This window comes from Tetrao urogallus (assembly GCF_951394365.1).
Source record: "Tetrao urogallus genome assembly, chromosome: 2".
NCBI lineage: Eukaryota > Metazoa > Chordata > Aves > Galliformes > Phasianidae > Tetrao > Tetrao urogallus.
In genome coordinates this window covers 31290470-31311471 of record NC_136814.1, presented here as the reverse complement: position 1 = coordinate 31311471, position 21002 = coordinate 31290470, and the positions used below count along the sequence as shown (strand labels likewise).

Genomic DNA, 21002 nt, shown 5'->3' with positions numbered 1-21002 from the left:
GAACTCTTTTATTGGCATAACAAGAATTGTATTTTTGCAAAAAATTTTGGTGAATTACAGATTTTACATCTGAATCTTTATTGTGATATCATCCACCAACATTCCATGCCATTACGATAGCCCAGGAACATCACATGTGGAAGTTAATTCAGGAAACTTACATGTCCTGCTTCATTTAACTTAAAATATCTACTTCAAGAAGCATCTACTTTGTTTTAAGTCCCATTCCTTCACTTCAAATGCATTTTAATTTTTCAGTACAATAAATGTTAGATACAAAAACAACAAACACTTACTGAATAGCACCATCTTCCATTTAGGTAATATAAAAGAGGATCTTGAGGCTTCAGTTCAATTGCTTTATCTAGATGCTCCTAGTAAAAAGAAAACCATCAGTGTCACTTCAGATGTCACATTCTAAGAAGTTTGCTGCAAATCATATAAAAAAAAAATCAGAAATTCTTTTCTGTTGAAATTATTTTCTAATGTCCTAAAAGTATTTTAATTACTGAACACCTTACCTACAAAGGAAAACCACAATAAATGTTACATAACAACTCTGCACAAAATACAACAAGACCAGCAACTCAAAATCTCAAAGGGCTCAGGAACTTTTGTCTTAACAGTGCAACAACCTCCATTATATTTTTAGATATAGTTAGCATTAAGCAGACTCACATCAAATCAGTGGGAAAGCAACCACTGTGACAGCTCAGACATGTCAGTGCCCATCATTGAAGTCTCTATAACCCTGGAAGATGACTGCCCCAATGAAACGACACAACAAAGTGCTTTTAAAACATAAAATTCAGGAACAAAATGGTTGCATTGCAGTGAAACAATAGAAGCTAGAAAGTTTCTAATCTGGTGATTCCTCCAAAACCACTATCATTATAGGTTATAAACGTATTCATTTCTCTCTTTAATTCACTGAAGAAAGCTCTCATTGCTCAACTTGAATTTAAAAAAATAAATAAATAAATATATATATGTATATATATATAAAATACATTATTGCACCCCTAAGTGCTGTTTGCCTCTCAAAATCAATACACACAGGCTTTATTATTTTTTTTTTCTCCCAGATACCACTGTTCTTCTAACTAAACCAGTGACTAGGATTTCTGAACAATAAAGATATGTGAGTCTATTATTCTGTCACTTTGTCCACAAAGTAATCAGGGAGGAGCTATGTTTTTATGCTATTATTTTCCTCGAAGCCCTAACTTATCCAAATGATTCACATGGACTTCAGAAACTACCCCTGAAGAGGAAGATCTCACTGAAAGCGCTACCAATGCCGTGTGCTCCTTTAAAACTCCATTTTTAAACAACCACTGCATTCCTCTGTTACTTGTCACCTTCCCCTTCTGACTCAGCCTGTTGCACCACCTGGTGCTTGGCTCACTTGGCTCAACTCGGATGGATTCGGCACTCATTCATGAGAAAGCCCTGCAACACTCTCTGCCATGTGCAGGATGTGACAGGGACCTGTCCCAGCTATTCCCTGGGAAGGGGGATAAGTCTGCTGTTGAGGAGAGGGGAAGCACGTGTAACAGAACTGCTGACCCTGGAATACAGAGTTATCTTTGAGAGGACAGTGTTAAAACAAACATCACTCATTAAAAGTAGCATGAAGCATGACTGCAGGACCATGTTAGTTCATCACCTTTTTTTTTTATTATTATCTGAACAGAGTTGTTCCTCCTTTTTCCTCTCCCTTATGACTACAAAACGAAACAGGAATCTTGATGCTGCTCCAAAAACCCTTATCTCAATTTTTATTTTTTGAAAGCATATAATCCATTTGCATACACAAAAATAGCTCACTTTAACATCAGCACCGAAGTAAACTGTGAGGCTGAAGTACTGCATTTAAAAAATCTGTCTTTGACGCTGTGCAGGGAAATAATTTGAAGAAATATCTTAAAAAACAACAACAACAACAAAAAAACAACCTACGAACATACCTTAAAGAGATAACCATTCCTGATTTTGTTTTGTACACTGTCAAACTGAGACATATAGCCACACATAATTGCAAACCTGAGAGGGGAAAAGAAAAACACACACACATACTTTTGGTGATTTAAATAAACCTTTGATCAAATTACAAAATATTTCAATACCTAATTCACAGATTAAACACTGGTTTTCTTCCATTTTCACAGCTGGAGGAAAGTTTGGCATGAGCTGTACAGATTCAGGAGCAGACAACAAAACTGTACAAAACAAAGTAATAATGGAAACAAGAAGCTTAAATGACACCGTCAATGAAGGGAAAAAGCAGGGAGTTTTTTCCTCCAAAGTTTCTACCTGTCAGCTCATAGCTCAGTGCTTCCCAACTGGCCCCAACCCTACCAGCAGCTCAGCCCAACCCGCTGCACTCTGCACTGTGGTGCTCCTGTGAAGGCAAATCTCCAAGGTGTGCTCACAGGGAGCAGCAAGCCTCAGAAACAGCAGTTGTTTTCTGCCTTTTGCAAGCATCTCTCTGCATTCCTGCACCTCCAGCATTCTTTTAACATCTTTGCAATTATTTAAAAAGCATACGCACGCATTTTTCTCTTACAAAATCACAGCTGCTATTATAGCTGCCTACTGACTAAAATTTCTTATTTTAAATCTCAGAAATTGGGTACCGTGACCACACATAAAAGAAATGTAAGTTTATTCCTATCAAAAATTTTCTCATTGATTGGGTAAATCTGAAAAGGTTTCAGAGCTCTCTCTCTTTTTAGAGGCTGATTTTCTCAGTGATGCTTATCTGACACTTCACTCAATTTCCATTACTTTGTCCTCACTACTTCAACAGCAACAGAAACAGCTTTTCATAAGGCAGCTCTCCTGGATACATCAGTCTAACTTTTCTTGGACCAATTCTCATCGGTATTAAAACAACTTCACTCTTCTTCATAAAACCAATGGAACCACCTAAGCTGTACTTGAGCATGACAAACTAAACTGATGACTTATCAATTTTTAAAAAAGATTTTTAGTTTTGTATTAAAGATTTTACAAGGTAATATTGAGTTAAAGCAAAGAATAATCCTAGAAGTGAGAAATTAAGTTGAAGAACAGAGCAAAAGATGGGAGTTGTGCAAGCAGCTTGTGAAGTCAGTGGTGGTAACGCGACTGCGATCTGTACGGCATACAGTGTTTAAAGGATTACTAAACCTCAGCTTTCTTTAATTTCTTTATATAATGTAATTATTCAAGCTTCAATGAGTCCTCATTAAAACATCACTGCCAGCATAACTAAATAAATCATTTTATTGCTCAGAGCCATACGTAGTGGTGTTTAATTTAGCAATATTCATGCTGCAAGTTATTGCTCTTTTGGTCGGCTGACGTTCCCAGGGACAGCATAGCAGTTAACACAGCACAGCAGTTATTTGTGAGCTCCAGGCAGCTGTCAAACCCCTCTGGGAGGACATGAGCTGCCACTGGGGAGCACTGAGCAGAGCCCCACTCATGGCACCGCCGCCTCTGACAGCAGGAGCTGCGCATGGAGTGTTTCGTATGGGAAAGAGTGAGGAGGGTGGGAACAAGCAAGGTGGGGTCAGGAAAGTTCAGGTATTTAGAAAGAGGGGGAAGGCACCGAAACATTTATTAGGCTTAAGTAACTCAGGCAACATTTCCCCTATTCCCTTTACTCATTAAGTGCTAATCAGATAAACTCAGCATACCATAGCTAAACGGATTGCTGCTACAAAAGAAAACAATGAAAAGCGAACAGCTAATCCAGCACCTTGCAGTATTTCCCTGTCTGTGCGTGACAAGAAAGAGGGCCTTAGTTTAAACCAGTTCAAAGAAAAACTTCTACTTACAGCTCAAATCTCCGGGGAGGGAAATCCGAGCAACATTCATAACGAATGAAAAATAAGCTGACCTACCCACTTTAAAAGCGTGAAAATGTGTTTCACGTATATTCGTAGCCTTTTTTTCCCTCCTTTTTCTATCTCATATTTCTAAACTGCGACACAGACAATAAATTAGTATAAATCAATTATTAAATGTTTAGAGTTGAAACTCAATTGCATTTCAGAGATTCATTTGGGGAAAGGGGGGGGTTGGATGGTTACTTTTTGCCAGGAAAAAATTCTTTTGACACCTCAAATAATTTTCAGAGTTTAAGAAAACAAGCCTAGGAAAGGCAAAATTTTTATCGCACTGATCCAAGCATCAACGATAGCATTAAGACACCGATCAGTGAAAACCAGGAACTGACCACATTCGCATCGGTGCGTTCCTTACCCGAGCATTGCCGAGCATTGCCTTTCAGACCCCCCCCCCCCCCGCTGCAGCCGATGGCCGCGGAGCCTTCAGCGCTGGCCCCATCTGGTGGAGACGCGCGGAACTGCGGCTAACTCCCGGCCAGCGGGTACCGCCAGCTCTGGGCACCTTCGCTGCTTTTGAAAAACTTATGGGGAAAAATAATACTAATTTTTTAAAAATCACATAATAATAATGATAATAATAATAATGAGCAAATATCTTATGAAATGAGTAAAATATGTCTTCTGCAAGCCAGAGCTGTTTGCTCACAATCACTGGCAATCACGTGAACTTTAAGAATAGCAAGGATGGGGCAGCCAGGAATCTATGCACAGACAGGGGGATGAGAGGTTGGAGAGCAGCTCTGTAGAAAGGGATCTGGGGGTTCTGACTGATGGAAGCAGAATCTAAGGCAGCAGTGTGCCCTGCCAGCTCAATGCTCCAACTGTACCCTGGGGTGCAGCAGGCCAGCACTGCCACTGAACGAGGAGAGGGGCTGTCCCACTGCTGTGCACTGCATAACCTCACCTCCACAACTAGGTGTGGGTTGGGTGCCACGACATAAAAAGGACATAAACATATTAAAGAGTATCCAAAAGAGAGCTGCAAAGATGGTGAAGAGTCTGGAGGGCAAGGTGCATGAGGAGCAGCGGGGTTGGCTCAGCCCAGAGCAGAGGAGCTGAGGGGAAGCCTGATGGTGGCTGCAGCTCCTCACAGGGAACGCAGGGGCGGCGCTGAGCTCTGCTCTGTGTGACAGCAACGGGCCGAGGGAACGGCATGGAGCTGCGTCAGGAGGGGGTTCTTCACCAGAGAGTGGTGGGCATGGAACAGAGGGCAGTGGGCACAGATCAAGATGAATTTGCATTTTCCTTTCTGTCATTCCAAAATCTCTATACCTATTCAGACAACATAAAACTGTATAGTGCATGCCTGCTGCAAAAGAGCCAGCAGGAGGCAGATCCAGCAAGTTTTATCAAGCATGTTTGCAAGCAAGCAGAATTTTAATAAAGATAACACAGAGAACTGATACTAGCAGTTTAGCTCTGGCAACCACAGCTATTCCAAACAAAACCAATATATATAGCAAAGATTTAAGATCTTGAGTCAAATGCCACATTAGAGCATTCAAAATCCTATCTTACTCCTTGGCCATAGTCTTCCTGTCATACTTGCTTCACTCACTGACATACTCTGACCATCTGCAATCAAGCCATACCCAAAGGCTCACTTTTTAATCTGACTTCAACGCAGTATCACTTTCCATTGAATTGCATAGGGTTTTTTGCAACTTATATTACTGCTTATGATTCCTGCTCCATTACTCTTCCAGAGATCATAGTTTGACATCACTTTCCTACACTGACACATCATTGTAAAAATGTGTCTTCTAAGCTTTTAAGGAAAAAAAATAATAATTCAGTTTGCTGTCTCTACCCTAGTGGGAGAGGTATAGATACAGAAGTACAGTTGTGAATGTGAAAGACCACCAACATCCAAAGTAAAATGTGCCAAGGTGCTAAGTGAAGTGTTTAGCTTCTCAGTTGTTGGGTGTTGGGTTTTTGGTTTTTTTGTGGATTTTTTTGGTTGCACTGTTGGTTGTTGTTTTTTGGCTTTTTTTTTCCCCCTGCTTGTTTGTTTTTAACTTGGAATGCATCTAAGCCTTGCAAAAATTGGCAGAAAAATAGTTTTCATATTAAAAATTTACCAGAGCACTGAAGCTGAGCTCCAGGAAAATATCAAATGCTGCATATGCTGGGATAAAGTGATACTAGAAAATACATGGGAAACAAATCCATGCTTTGGTAAAAGAAAAGAAAACAAAACAAAAACAATACATGAACATAAGAACTCTTAAGAATTCTGGGTTCATAAATTACCACAACACATACAACATATTCAAGCGAGGAAAAATGTTGCTGCTAAGGGATATTCACAGAAGTTCATCAACAGAACACAGCTATGCCATGCTTTGCATTTCTGAGGCTGCAGAACCCACAACTAAACTGTGTTCTAGAAATTTAACTTTTGCTTTTGTAACTGACATTGCTAAACCTTGTAGTTGCAAGTATGATCTTGAAAAAATTAGCAGGGTCTTCACAAGTCTGGAAATAAAGTGAAGCAATAGCTTTCTGGGGTAGTAATACACACATCCTTGACAGAAAGGTAATAAGCATTGCTTGGTTGCCAGTGTTATTTTCCCTGTGACTGGGCAAGAACCTTCTAGTAAATACAGTTCAAGCTCACCTCAATTGCACTGGCTGCAGCATTTCATCTAAGCACCACAACCTCAAGGCCCTTATCCCAGGGCATGCATCATGCTCCTCCTCACAGGTTAGAGGCTTAGGAAAAACTCAGTGACCTGCAACGGGCCTATGCTGACTTCTTCATTCACATTCCTTCACAACTTGAGTAATCAGTACAAGCTGAACGAAACAACAAACCATGAACAGTATTTACTCTGTCTCTCTCTGGGGTAGTCAAACAAACAGTAACACCTCACAGCTAGTTTTTCTTTTCCAGTGTTACCATTCAAATTTTTTTGTTTTTGTTTTATTTCTCAAGCAGCGACGATTTGATCTCACTGGCAGCACAATATTAAGAGTGATCACGTTTTCAAATATCTGAATTCAGATATGAAAATTATTTGCATCTGGAAAAGTCCATTACTAAAACTGATTGTTTCAAGATATGTTGCTCTTTTTGTTCTGCTGACATTCCATAAAATTTTGCTTAAACATAGTATTAGTAATTTGTAAGTGTTCTGATCAGCAAGCCAGATATTCTAATTTCTGATATATCTTATGATGCAGTTTCATGAAACAATGCAGATGACCTACTAAGAAGTTAGACAACATTACCTATTTTTATCCAAAGCATGTCTGAAAAGTAAGGAAGGATATCAGAACTCTAAGCATACATGAGCAAGGGTTTAACTGACAAACCATTACACTAAATTCTCCTGGTGCAGACAAAAGAGATATTTTGTTTTCCAGACAGTTTATAGCAGTTCCACAGCGCAAGAAAAACCTGCTCTGGAAACGGGATGCTTTCACCAGCATAGCTTTGCCTACACTAGGGCTTTTCTGAACAGTTATGTCAGTCAGGGTGTGACCAAAACACCTTATGCTGTAAATGGAGCTTGCAAACAACAGGACTAAGTTTCCAAAACAAACTTCTTGAGAGGTCTATTGTCCTACTTCTTGCTACACCATAAAAAGAGTGCCAGGCTATATGAATTTCTATGGAAGTTATTATGAAACTACATTCAAGAGCACAGCAGCAAATGATCCTTTCTGATGCAGAGGAAAGAAAGGAAGTAATTTTAAGGACTAATTCAGTTCCAACAAGATATTCTCTACTGAATTAAAAATCAAAAAGGAACTAGCTCTAAAAGTTAAAAGAGCTCACAGCTGAAGTGGGGATATTGGATGGGTGTAAAAGAATAGCACACAATTACAGACATACATGAGAAATTCTAAATACAAACTGAATTTCAACTTGAAAGATACATACAAAATAAAATAGCTGAAGGGAAAGAAACATGAGAAAGAAAATACAGAACAATTAGCAGTGAGAAAAAAAATAGTCAATAGAGCCCCTGTTCAATTCACAGGATTCCTGCCTAGGCTCAGGTGCCCAGGTTTGATGTCACTTCCACGTTATTTCTTCATGCAGCTTTGCAGTATTTGAAAGGGGATTATAAAAAGGAGGGGAATCAACTTTTTACTCAAGTAGATAGTCACAGGACAAGGGGGAATGGTTTTAAGCTTAAGGAGGGAAGGTTTCGATCAGATGTTAGGGGGAAGTTCTTCATTGAGAGAGTGGTGAGGTGTTGGAACAGTTGGAACAAGCTGTCTAGAGAGGCTGTGGATGCCCCATCCCTGGAGATGTTCAAGGCCAGGTTGGATGGGGCCCTGGGCAGCCTGGTCTAGTACCAGATCTGGAGGTTGGTGGCCTTGCCTGTGTTAGGGGGGTTGGAACTTGATGATCTCTGGGGTTCCTTCCAACCCAATTCTATGATTCTATTGTCTTAATTCTATTGCACTGTTTTCTGTTCACACACAGTCTTGTCTATTTATTATTTTAGGCAAAATTCTGTTTGCATACAGTTTTGAGAGCCCAGTTCATTCTGGAAAGATTTCCTGAGCCCTCCTTTCCTGTTCATGGTGATTAATGTGTAAAATACTGTTTAAATAAATTTGCATCAGCCAGACCCAGCCAAAGCAGATCTGACATGGCTGACAATGAAGCTCTCTTGAGTAATGGGGAAAATCCCAGCAGAAAAGAAAAAGAAAAATCAGTTCTTATTCGGAAAGAGAAGAGCAGGACAGAGGCTACAGACAAGCCAGCAAACATATCTGAGATAACTGCTTGGTATGCTTTGGACTTACAGAAAAAATGTTAACACAAGTTTGTTATGAATAAAGACTATCACACAAAACCATTTTATTTTTTTCCTGACAAGATAAAGTGTTATTGGAGGAATGCAACAAAAGGGGTATGGCTTGACCTCAGGATAACCTTTGACTTTGTCCTACATAAAGGACAAAGGATTCATCATAATCTAGCCATGAAAATATTGTTTAAATAGTTGCAGAATCATCAGTAAGTAGTTGCACAGTCATTAAAGGTATTCCACAGAATTTTGTCCTGGATCCATTACCTTCTAATAATTTCATTAATGAAAAAAAAAACAAAAAAAAAAAAAAACAAAAAAAAACCAAAACTTTAAAAATAAATTCGTATTCTGAGAGAGGACGATGCAAGCATCTGTACCCCCAGCGGCTCAATAAACCAGAGAAATGGGTTGAAATCAACATGAAATCTACGGAAAACTGAAAGCACTCTACTGAGGAAACAACACAGTTACGAAACAAATTCATTGCTGGTTAAGTAGTGGCACAGAAGAAGAGAATAGACAGAGACCACGGTCTGAGAGTTAGCAGGCTAGACAAAAAAATACAACTGTCTTTCTGGAACATATCAGCAGGAAAGTTCACTCCATTCAGAGCTTCAGCTAGAGCCATATATCCAGTATGAACACTACACTTAAAAAAAAAATAATATACATATATATATATGTATATGTTTCAAACCAGAAAGACTAAGAAAAGAAGAAATAAGCTGATAATGTAGGGGGAAAAAAATTACACTAAGCTATTTAAATTTGCGACGTCTGCATATATCACTAGAAAGGCACCACTTCAACAAGTAATAAAATCTTCATATCCATTTGCAATCCATGTACAAAAAGCATGATAACTATAAACCATGCCAAAATCCCTTGCCTCTAACAAAAAGCAGTAGTTTACAAAACAGAAAATACTCAAGTAAACTCTCAAATAGGTTTTCTCAGCTAACCTCTGGAACATGTCTCTTTACACTCACAATTCTTCCCTTACTTGATGTGCCTGCCAGTACAGCATCTCACATCTGAAGTCAACAGACCACCTACATCTCCCTCAACAACATACAAGCTTTTGTCAGTATAGTTTCTGCCAGTTGAAGTTGAGTTTATACATCCTGCCAATCTCTCAGGATGGTGGCAAGAAATGGGCAATCATACATTTGTGAGATCTTGTGGTTGTTTATATGCATAGCTCTAGCTGAAGGGAATACAGCATCGTTACTCTGAGCAAGTGGCCATGGCCGTGGTCAGCCTAATAGCAGAAATGGCTGCAAATTATTGTCAGCAGGTATTCAAGCTACAGTGGCTTCATACCACCTTGCACTAAACAGTGATGCTCAAATGATCCTCTTCCATTAGTTCTGCTGCCACAGTATCAAACTCCAGCAGATAGGCAGTAACAAGCAGCTGAGAACAGCCAAAAGCAAAAGCTTTATCCTAAACTGCACGTTACAGATGCTGTCATTATTTGTTACAAGGGACCAGAGAGAGAAAACGCAGATCTCCATGAAGGTGAGAGCCAGCCTGAAATTCCCACAGCGCACCACTTCCAGCACCCCGCTGTTACATAGTGGGTATTTTGGTCACTAGTTGCTATAAACCCAAGGGAAGGAAAAAGAAGAAATGCAGCAATGCTCACAGCAATGCAACACAAAACCATAACACAGCCATCTCTGAAGCTCAGAAATAGTGAGATACCAAGCCTAAGAGTCACCTACTTAAATGAAATCATCTGTATCTAACTAAGTAGTTAACCCGAGGAGAAATTATTGTCACTCTAACTCAGGTGGGTAAAATGAACTCAGATAAACCATGCTCCACAAGTGGCTACTTCTTTTTAGACAGCCTGAAATAACAGGATGAGGTTTAGCTACTTGAATGTTATGTGAATTCCCAAATTAAGTACGTGAGGATAAAATTAATTACAAACAGAAGCTAAAATGGAAAGGAAAAGCTAAGGATACTGGAAAAGAAAACAGGAGTTCAGTGACATTGATGAACAAAATAGCAATGTGAGGACCCATTACCAGAACTCAGTAGAATGATCTTTTAACTGATAATGATGATCAGATAAGAATCATTCACTTTTGCAAAGATTTTTTAATTACAGGAAAGGTCTATGAAATTTAGCCAAGTGCCAAGCTTGGAGGAAAATTATACGATAAAGCAAAATCTGAGAAGTTATTTGAAATTTTTATAATACTCCTATTATCTAATTATTGGAGTTTAGCTTATCAAAATTTTGGAGAATGCTTACTTTTCATAAAGGTAAAGACAAAGTCTGAGGCCAAATGACATTTTTTGAGAAGAGCTGAGAGAGGAAGTAAATTGAAAACTATAGCTTTTCTGAGCACTAATATACCGACTGAAGCAAATACTCCCACCTACATTTCACAGCAGTTATTAAAGCATGGTTAGTGAGTTGTCTCACATGCTATCATAAGTGCTGCACGGAATACTTCAATGAATTATGTAACTACAACTAATACTAAATGACTTCCATAGAAACTACGAAAAATATTAAAGAATATTTAATGAAATTTATATCCAGCTCCACCATAATGTGGATACTTCTTTATAGCCAAAGGCAGCTGTCTCTTGCATTGGATTTGATAAATACATTTAATTATGCAAAAATTAGTTTTCCAAACTTACCACTGGTGACTCTCAGCACTCATGGCATCCAACTGGACAGCCTTTTCAGCTTTAGCCTTTCCTGTAACAGGAATACAATATATTAAAAGATTCGTTATACTCTTCTACATCTTTGGCAAGTACCAAGAACTAAGCAATCAGAAATACTCTGGCTGTAAGAAAATTCAAAATTATCTTGCAAATATAGGTAGACAGTCATGGCTTTACACAGTTTGCACTTATATCCGTGCACTCAGACCCCAATTAAATGATTGCAACTTTATTATTTTTTTGTTAATCCATTTTATCAAGTCAGATGCAACTGAATCAGAGATGGACTAGATTGGACTGCTGAAGGAGGCAGTGTTATTTCTAAGACCTTTGAAAGTAGGTTAGATAAGCACACCTGTCAGAATAAACAGCAGAGCTGCTTCCTTCCTTGGGTACAGGGATTAGCTAGTTGAAGTTCCTTTCCAGTACACAGTCTTCCATTATGTTCTGCTTTTAACTGAATAAAGATGACAGAAAGTGGCCTGATCAAACCCACGCACCCAGATGAGATGCTTGCTCTTTGCACTGTTTCAGCTGCAACCAATTAAGCCACATTGACATTTCTGTATTACAAGTTAACTTCATAAAAACAAAGAGCAGCATACACAGTCCTCTAACCCAATGGAATGAAAAAACACAAAACTACTGCCAGCTCCCCTGCAGTCTCAATCCTTCTGCATCACTTCCAAAAACAGAGATGAAAAGGGCTGCCACCACCCACCCCTTCGTGAGAATGAGCCAGAGGAGGCTGATTATCCAAGACCTAATCCTTGTGTCATTCCTTCTCACTCCCTGACTTTTGCTATGCCGTTATCTTCCATCAGGAGAGGCTACAACTAGTCACTGGTAAAAGTAAAAACCCAACAACAGAGATCCCTGTTGTAAAGTAGTTTGTGTTATAATCCTCACAGCAACTTCCACATAAAGAAGCCGGACTGCTACTAAACCAAGGACAGCAACAATTAAATAGTTAAGAAAGCACAAGTCTTTATGATGAAAGCACAGGAACAAAAAGATAAGGTCAGGGACCTTGGGATATGCCTACGTTGGCTACAGAATGAGTAATAACAGCCCAGGGGCATGACACTGCTTTTAAGGATGACAAATTGCAGCCAAAGTTGCTTTTTCAGTGTTGTCCTTCCTTTTGACAGAAAAAAAAATAAACAACCTGCAAAATATTAGAGGAGTCACAAAAGACTGAGTTACATGAACTTGAAATACACTTACAAAACCTTACTTTGTTGCAGCAAAAAGGGAGAGGCAATGGAGAAATAAAGGATAGAGAGGCATTCCCAGATACAAAGAGATTGCCATAAGAACAAAGTGGAAAGACTGAAGGAGGGTGATACAGGTAGAAAAGAAGTAGGCTTTATTGCAGTCAAGAGCAGAAGGTCCAATACAAGAAGGGAAACAAATACTGTCCTTCTTGCCAATATAAAGCTAGACTGCAAAAGAAAGAGAAGTGCTTTTAAAAGCAATGAAGAAAAAAAAGGCGTGAAGAACACTGGAAAATTGCTAAGGCTGAGCTATCAAACAGGATACATGGGAAGGGACACCTGGAAGCAACATCTTAAATTGTCATACATGGGAACCTTGAAAAAACATCAGCAAGATACAATTTTATCCCCAGTACCATCATAAAGGAAACTGCTGATTTGCAGGAGTGTTACTGCCTCAGAAAAACAAGCCTTGAGCTTGCTTTTCTTCTCTCTCTCCCAAAGGTGTAATTAAGAAACTGTGCTGAAATATTTTTTATATTCTTTCATTTTAAAATCATTATTTTATATTCTGCTTCCATCTGATTCTCATCAAAATGAAGATTTTTAAGGCATCACCAATAGCCAACAGACTTAAATTGTGACCAAGACTTTTTATACACCATTTTTTTTATATCTCCAGAGAAGAAAGAATGGACTGAAGTTGTACAACATGATGGGTTTTGTGCAAAATATTTTTATTACAGTACAAATGCTCTCACTTATTAGATTGGACATTGTTTGGATAGGAAAACATTACCAAGGTTCAAAGCGTGTTTTACTACATTCAGAACAAGTTGGACATGAGCATTTTTCATCTACTTACCGTCAGACACATATTTTTTCTTTTCCTCAGCATCAGTAGCCATCTCAAACATATCTCCGTAAGCACGTGCAAATCTCCAAAGAAAGTCCACACAGTTTTCATACTGAAAGTAGAAAACAGCTTAGAATCAGATCAGATTGGAATTTACACAGTTTCCTTTAACAACACTTAGAGTGGGTAAGACAAACACGGCATAAATATTTGGTTATTTTACATCCTTTTATACTACTTTTAATTTACATGAGAACCAGAGATCAGTTTCTCACTGCCAAAGGAGAAAAGTACTTTGGAAATACTTCAGACAAGCTAAAAAGGCTTTATTTCAAAAACCAGTTTTAAAGTTCTTTTTTTTTTAAATTAAAAATATAAATGTAACCCCATAAAATCCAACAGATTCCTAAATGATGTGATGTATGCTTTCCTTACATTTGAAATGAGCATCAAATTCACTTGCAAGTAGCATTTCATCAACTTGCCTGGGTATTCCAATACATAAAGAAAATGTAATCAGAACTAATTATGAAATTGATACACTGAATGGAGTGCTACCTGGCAAACGTTTTGGAATTTTATTAAGAGTTAAACAAGCACGCAGTAAAGCCATCAAAGGAAAAGCACACGTGAAGATTACCATAAAGGTATAAGCAGAGTACAGGCTCATAGTTTGATTTCTTCAGAACATTTGGTCTGGTTAATACCTTATTCCATAGCACTTTCTCACACAGGCCATTCTAAAACCAGCAAAAAAAGTTTCATTTACCCAGGAAAAAAGCCCACAGTATCTTTCTTTATTGTACACAAAAATACAAAACCAAACAAAATCTCTAAATTTTTGAGTCCAGATGGGATATAATACAACAAAACTTTCATCCCACCCAACATGAATATTGGTGCCACCTTGGAATATTTTATTTTTCAATATATTTTCAAAGTAAGTATGAAATTCCTGTGTGCATTTTAACACTGGCATTAAGGAAGTTCCCAGAGGTAGTGCTAAACATAAGTTAATAGCAATGTAACACCAATACCTTGGCTTCTTTCTCAAGTAGTAGTTTGAAGCTCTCCTTTTTGTCATCCTCTGAACCCTTGTGCAAACTGTCCACCTCCTGTAGAAGATTAAATAATTCATCTTCTGGCTGCACAGTGGTATCAGGTGACTTCTTACAGCCCTTCTCTTCCTCAGAGTCTCCTTCAGTATCAGTATGAGCTGTAAGGTAACTAAAAATCACAGAAAATAATAACTATATTTTCTAAAAATATTGGCAATTCATTGTGAAATTAAAATGCAAAAAATTCAGTGCAATTTATTCCATTTGTCCAGACTGAAATGTTTTTATTCATGAAATCAAGCTTATAATTATTACAGAACCTTTATCTCCAAAAGAACAGCACAGCCATAATTTCAGATTGTCCTGCCTAATCCTACATTCAAAAAATTTAGAGACATATTAGAAACATGTGTCCTTGTGCTTCAAATGCAGAACACTTTAAATCACTAATGTTTACTAAGACATTCTCTGCAACTCTGAACACTTTGCAGACCTGAATCTCTTCAACTCTTTACCTCAGTTTCTCTCTATTTTGAAATGGGAATGAGCTTAATAACCACAGCAGAAGTGCTGTAAGAATCACTTAAAACACAATGTCCTCTTAAACACTTTCAAGATCTAGGTATAAGCGACAATACAAGTAAACAAATTGATAACAGCGATCTTCTGTACATTCTGAAGGTTAGAATATCTGAAACTGGGAAATATCTTATGGTAATTAATTATACTCCGTGCAGAAGTACTCAGCACAAGGCAGTCAAGGACAAGGAAATATTTACAAAAGCCATAAATACCACACAGAGATAAGCAGTTGGCCTTACTGTGCAAAGTGCTGAGCGTACATTAGGTTCCTCCAGTTTCACATAGGAGGAGCTGAATAGGATTATATTTAAAAAGTAACCACTTTCTCTGTTATGAGTCCCCATCTCACCAGTCAGGCAACCCAGGCAAACTCCTACATTGCACAGGAGCCACAGGGATAAAACAAGAGCAAGATAATTTAGTCAAGTATTAAATACCATTTCAGCATTTTGACAAACAAGGCACAAGTTTTTTCTGTTTTGTTTCTGATTGCATTAATTTTCCTACTAGCTCTCTGTTCAATCCTTGTCATGGTTGAAACATTTTAAGCACAAAACCATAACACGTTAAGAAGGCTATATAGACCTCTAAAAAATAAATAGCTGGGATTTTTCCTATCAGTGTGAGTGAGTAAGCTGTTTGAACTGAACTTTATTTTGAGAGTTCTATTTCCAGCCAAAATAAGAGTATAATAGATACTATTGATATAAAACTGTTATAAAAAGAGCTTGATAACCGATTTCAAAAACCAGCTAGCAGGTTTACACATCTGCTCATATCAGAAGAGCAAGCTGTATGCTATGAAGACTATACACTATATACACATACACACCATAATAAGTGCATATGTGTACAGAAGCAAAGCAAAGATTTATTTCAACACAGTCCAAAGTCTCCTAGAGTTTAAGGGATGATGAAAGTAAACCTTAGAAACAAAGGAAGAACAGTTATTATAGTTTGTTTTCCAAGTCTTTTATGTAACTACTCTAACATCTGCTATTTCACCTAGTGTTTTATCAGATGACAAACAGAACATGGTTTGATGTGATTGGATTAAGAGCAGCCTCGAGAAGGACTTTATAGTGTTGGTCGATAAGAAGTTTGACATGAGCCAAAAGTGTGGACTTGCAGCTCAGAAAGCCAAGTGTATCTTGGGATGCATCAAATAAGAAGGGACCAGCAGGACAAGGGAGGTGACTGTGCCTCTTAAAGTGGGCCCAGGCATGGGGTGCTCAGCACGATGAAGACACAGAGCTGCTGGAGTGGAGGAAGACCATGAAGATGATCAGAGGGCTGGAGCACATCTCCTACGAATACAGGCTGATGGAGCTGGGCTTGTTTCTTCTGGAGAAGGCTCTGTGGAGATCCCAATTCCTTCCACTACCAGCTTACTGGTAGTCTTCCACTACCTAAAGAAGGCCTACAAGAAAGTTGGAGAGAGACTCTTTCTCAGCGAGTGTAGTGACAGGTCAAGCAGTAATGGCTTTAAACTGAAAGAGGGTAGGTTTAGATCAGACATTAAGAAGAAATCATTCATGATGAGGGTGGTGAGGCACTAGAACAGGCTGCACAAAGAAGCTGTGGATGCCTGATCTGTGGAAGTGTTCTAGGCCAGGCTGGATGGGGCTGGTGTTCCTGCCCACAGAAAGGGAAGCTGGAACCAGATGACCTTTAGGGTTTCTTTCAACCCGAATCATTCCATGGCTGCACAGCCTTGAAGGTCTTTTCAAACATAGATGATTCTATGAAAAGTGAATATTTACATGTGAAAAATACATTAACCAATACCTGAGAAACTGGAAGAACTTAAAAAATGTCTACACTCACTGCCAACTGTTTTAATCTTTATTACCAATGGATCTTATTTAAAAGAGAACAACAGTGAGTGATAAGAATGTGAGGAGCAATGGTCAGCCAACAGGACTCAGACCACAGAAGACTGTTCAAAGTCCAAAAAGCAAACAGAAACCATGCTGTAGACTCACCACACTGTGGTTAGCTGTTACAAAATCTAGACACACAGTATTGCATTAAAAAAAAACAAAAACAAACAAAAAAAACCCCCACAAAAATAGAAATAGAAAATCGTGATTGAGCTATCTGGTATAAAACACTGCTGTGGTAAACTTGCTCTGCTGGTTCAACAGATTGGATCAACTGGTTGGGTTTGAGGAAACATTTGCCAAACCTGAGTCAGGTCAGCTGAAAACTGCACTGAGAAGAAATGAAAAGGGATAACAAATGAAGAGATACGGGAAGTAATTCTTAGAAGCAGGCCAAGGAAATGTTTTTTTAAAAAAAAAGTCATACATAAAACATAGGAGGGAGAAGGATTTATGATGTAAATCTTTCTGGTGACTGACATCAAATGTGATTTGAAAAGCCTGGGTGACAGGCTTGTTGAAGACTGGTGCCAAACGTGACACTAGTTTCAATGGTTCATCACTGCTGCACCAGGGATGAAATCTCATTAAAATGGCAAGTGGGATAGAATTAGGGGAAATCTTCCAACCTAAAAGACCTGGAAGGTGATCACCTAGACACAATGTATTTATTTTTAAATGAATGTGCCCCTGTTACACTTTCTCAAATGGTAAAGATTGAGGTGAAGAATAGAAACTGAAACAGTTAAAAGCAGAATGTAGAACAGACTAGATGCAGTGAGCTCTGGAATATTCAGTCAAGGTCTCACTAATTCAGCATATCTTCCAATCAGGGTAGCTTTTATTATGCGAAAAAAATTACAATTTTTTAAATAAAAAGTGCTATTTTTCCACTGAAAGAAATACATAATTTTTGAAAGGCAATAATGCAAAACTTCTCTCTCCAAGGTGTTGAACATAAACAGCGACACTGGGAACAGACCAGAATAGATCAAAGCAGTGAAGGTCACAGCAGGGAATGCCAGCATCAAATGTTTTGGGGGGGGGAGGAGGGGAAGTAACATTAAAAGCTTTCCTGGGAGAAGTTTGCAAACCTGAATCTGGTGTAGTCATTTGGCACAACTTATTCATGTGCCATTTAAAGCCAGAACTGCTTAACACAAGCAAAACCCTACTTTCTAGATCGTAAAAATATTGCTGGGGCTGTGAAACACATTGCATGTACTTTATCCTAGATAGAAAACCAGAAGAGAAAAAAGGAAGTTTAATCTGTAACTAAGAACAACACTACTTCTCTAGTGTACAAGCCAGTAGCTGAATGCATTGCCATGCACAGACTTATCACAGGACAGCATAAAGCAGTGCTCATGGCATTTACACACTTACAAGCACATGAAATAATGAAGCATATTAACTCAAAAAATGTCTGTGTCTTATTGTCACTTATAGAAAACACTCATATAATGCGTATCACTGACACTGAAGTTACTTATGACCTCAGAAAAACCTATATACATCTCAGCTGTATGCAAACCAGGATTATTAACCTATTTCCATTTAAAAGAAGAAGAAAAAGAAACTTACTAAAGTGAAAATAAAATTTTCTTAAGTATAAAGAAGATACATGAAACAATGACACTGAGTAGAAGGTGTTGGAAAAAAATAATCTTCTGCTTTTCAAAAGACATTACAAAACATCATTGAGAAATTACATACCCAAATGACTAATGCTATCTACAACCTTGAATTATCATCCTTCCTTCCAACTGTACGCAAATACTCATCAGAGAAGGCCTCTCTTAAGGACACACTCAGTACTCTTTGCACATTATAATCACTTGTGTTGGATCATCCCATCAATTTCTTCGTCACACAGAGCCTGAACGGACAAGTTTCCTTGGTTAGCTCCCAAACAGCAATGCATCACTCCTGACAAGATGTAATGATCTCAGTGTCAGGTGTGGAATGACAACTATACTGTGTGTGAACCTGATTATTTGTTAACTGGTGCTTTAGACTTACCTACATCTCCAAGTATTTCATGCTCAGTATAAAGGCCTCTGCAAACCAACCAAACTATAAAACAGTGTGAGAAACTACAGAACTTGAAATGTTTGTACATAACAAGAAGAGGAAATGCCTTTGACAACCATTGCCAATAATGAATGTTCAAAGTGAAAAAAGGGTAATAACAGATTTGTAAAGAACTGATAGTTCTCAGAATATGCTATCAAAATAAAAGCAAGAGGGCTGGGATGCAACAAAAGAAAAGATTCTGCCCATGGGAACTGAAAATACAGATGGAGGAACTCTTCAAAAACAAAATTTCATTAATTACTATGTGCAGCACATTGTTGTCTTCAGACTATTATTGTTAATTTATACATCATTAGAGAAAAAAGTAACTCAAGATGGACAATTTACGGGCATCATGCTGCTTATGATATGTATGTAAAACAGTGAGGAGATGTTAACCAGAAAACAGCTGCTATAAACACACACTGAATAAACTGCATGTAAATTTATGATCTATAATAGCAAAACAAAGATGTAATTTCAAGTGAGTAAGGTCATCACTATTCTCACATTACTACTGTAGGGTGTATTAGGCAACAGATGAAATTATAGAACTACAGTTTCTCTCCTGAGGAACTCCAGGTACATCTCATCCTTCAGCACGTTCCCCAACTGAAGCCTAAAGAAGACTTCATTAACAGCAGTTGGAAAACGAGCTGTGATCAAAACCAGGAACTTTGAACCTTAGTCAGTACCCTGAATCACTCATGATTAATATTAAGCAACCAGGAAACATATACAGTAGCAAATATATATAAACAAGCCTGCCATGTGTACACGCCTTGCATTCAGACATAACTTCCAAAGCATGCAACACCTTTTGGCAGAACACTGTAGCAACTCATCTTTAAGGCTCATAGGAAAAAATAACTAAAAAGACTCCTAAAGTCTGAACGTGCTCTGTCAGAGACTTAAACAAGACTATCTCATTGTTGAAAGTGATTATAAATCACACCATTATCCTGAACTTTGCTTCTCATTGCACAGCTGTGTAGCAATACTGCAGCGGACTGTTGCCAATCACAAGTGTAGCAGTCTGTATTGGACTTCATGTTGGACTAACCACAGTGCAGACTTACAGAGGGTCACACAGAGTTTTCTCTGATTTGAAAACAACTAATCTGATCTTTTTCTGAGAAGAGAAATATAAAATATACATAAAACTTTGAAAGGACTACTGTTTAGAACACAAAGCTTCACTTACATAATGATACCATTTGCACTGCATATGAACTACAGCAGAAACAAAATGTGACCAACTCACCCTCCTTCACTTTCCGCCTCCTCAGAGCTGGTAGTTTCTGTTGCACCAGATGCTGCCTCCACTTTCCTCCTCCTTGCTGCTCTGTGTGATGGGCTAGCTCTCTGTGCATCCCCTCTCCCTTGGAGCTCATCTCGAACCAGATCTTCCAGCTTTGGAATAGCTTCTTTCAGAAATTTCACCTCTCTCTTCAGTTCGTCCACACTTATTAGCAAGCCGTTCAGTTTTTCAAGTATCTGTAGTTGTCTTCCATGTAAAACCATGACTGCTCCTTGTTCATTATGGGCTTCATGTTCCAAACCCACAGAATGAAGCTTGTTCCCTACATCTGTGAATGCAGGCATGTGCACGGCTGCACTGGGTTTTCGGGTCTTGTGGTACCAAACCAGGACCAGGCTTATTCCAGCAGTCCCTGCCATTATGCCCAGTATCAATCCTTTATTTTCAAAGTGAGACATTTCTGCGCTCTCCTAAGACTGGGAGACAACAGTAACAGGCAGAGTTAAAGATGTTTTCCCACTCTACCCAAACCACCCACTTTGCTTTTAAATCACAAAATGTTAAGGCTAGAATAATCAGTGCATGCTACAGACATGAAACCACAGCACAACTCCAGCAGCTTCTGCAATAACAGGCGATATGCAGTGACAGCAAAAACAAGACAGCTGTGGGCTGTTGTTGGGGACAAGGACGCGCACTTT

The 21002-nt window shown here is 38.5% G+C and overlaps 1 protein-coding gene across 1 annotated transcript in view; it reads right to left on the bottom strand.

The window, feature by feature from the left end:
* Nucleotides 1-20759, bottom strand: part of RMDN2 (regulator of microtubule dynamics 2) — a gene marked incomplete at both ends in the record, with an annotated part of 30102 nt that extends 9343 nt beyond the window's left edge. The window contains 6 exons of the mRNA XM_079550817.1: nucleotides 297-374; nucleotides 1971-2046; nucleotides 11339-11399; nucleotides 13451-13553; nucleotides 14479-14668; nucleotides 20305-20759. Of these exons, the coding sequence (XP_079406943.1) occupies nucleotides 297-374; nucleotides 1971-2046; nucleotides 11339-11399; nucleotides 13451-13553; nucleotides 14479-14668; nucleotides 20305-20759 (963 nt within the window). The remainder of the gene's footprint in view (nucleotides 1-296; nucleotides 375-1970; nucleotides 2047-11338; nucleotides 11400-13450; nucleotides 13554-14478; nucleotides 14669-20304) is intronic.
* Nucleotides 20760-21002: the final 243 nt, after the last annotated feature.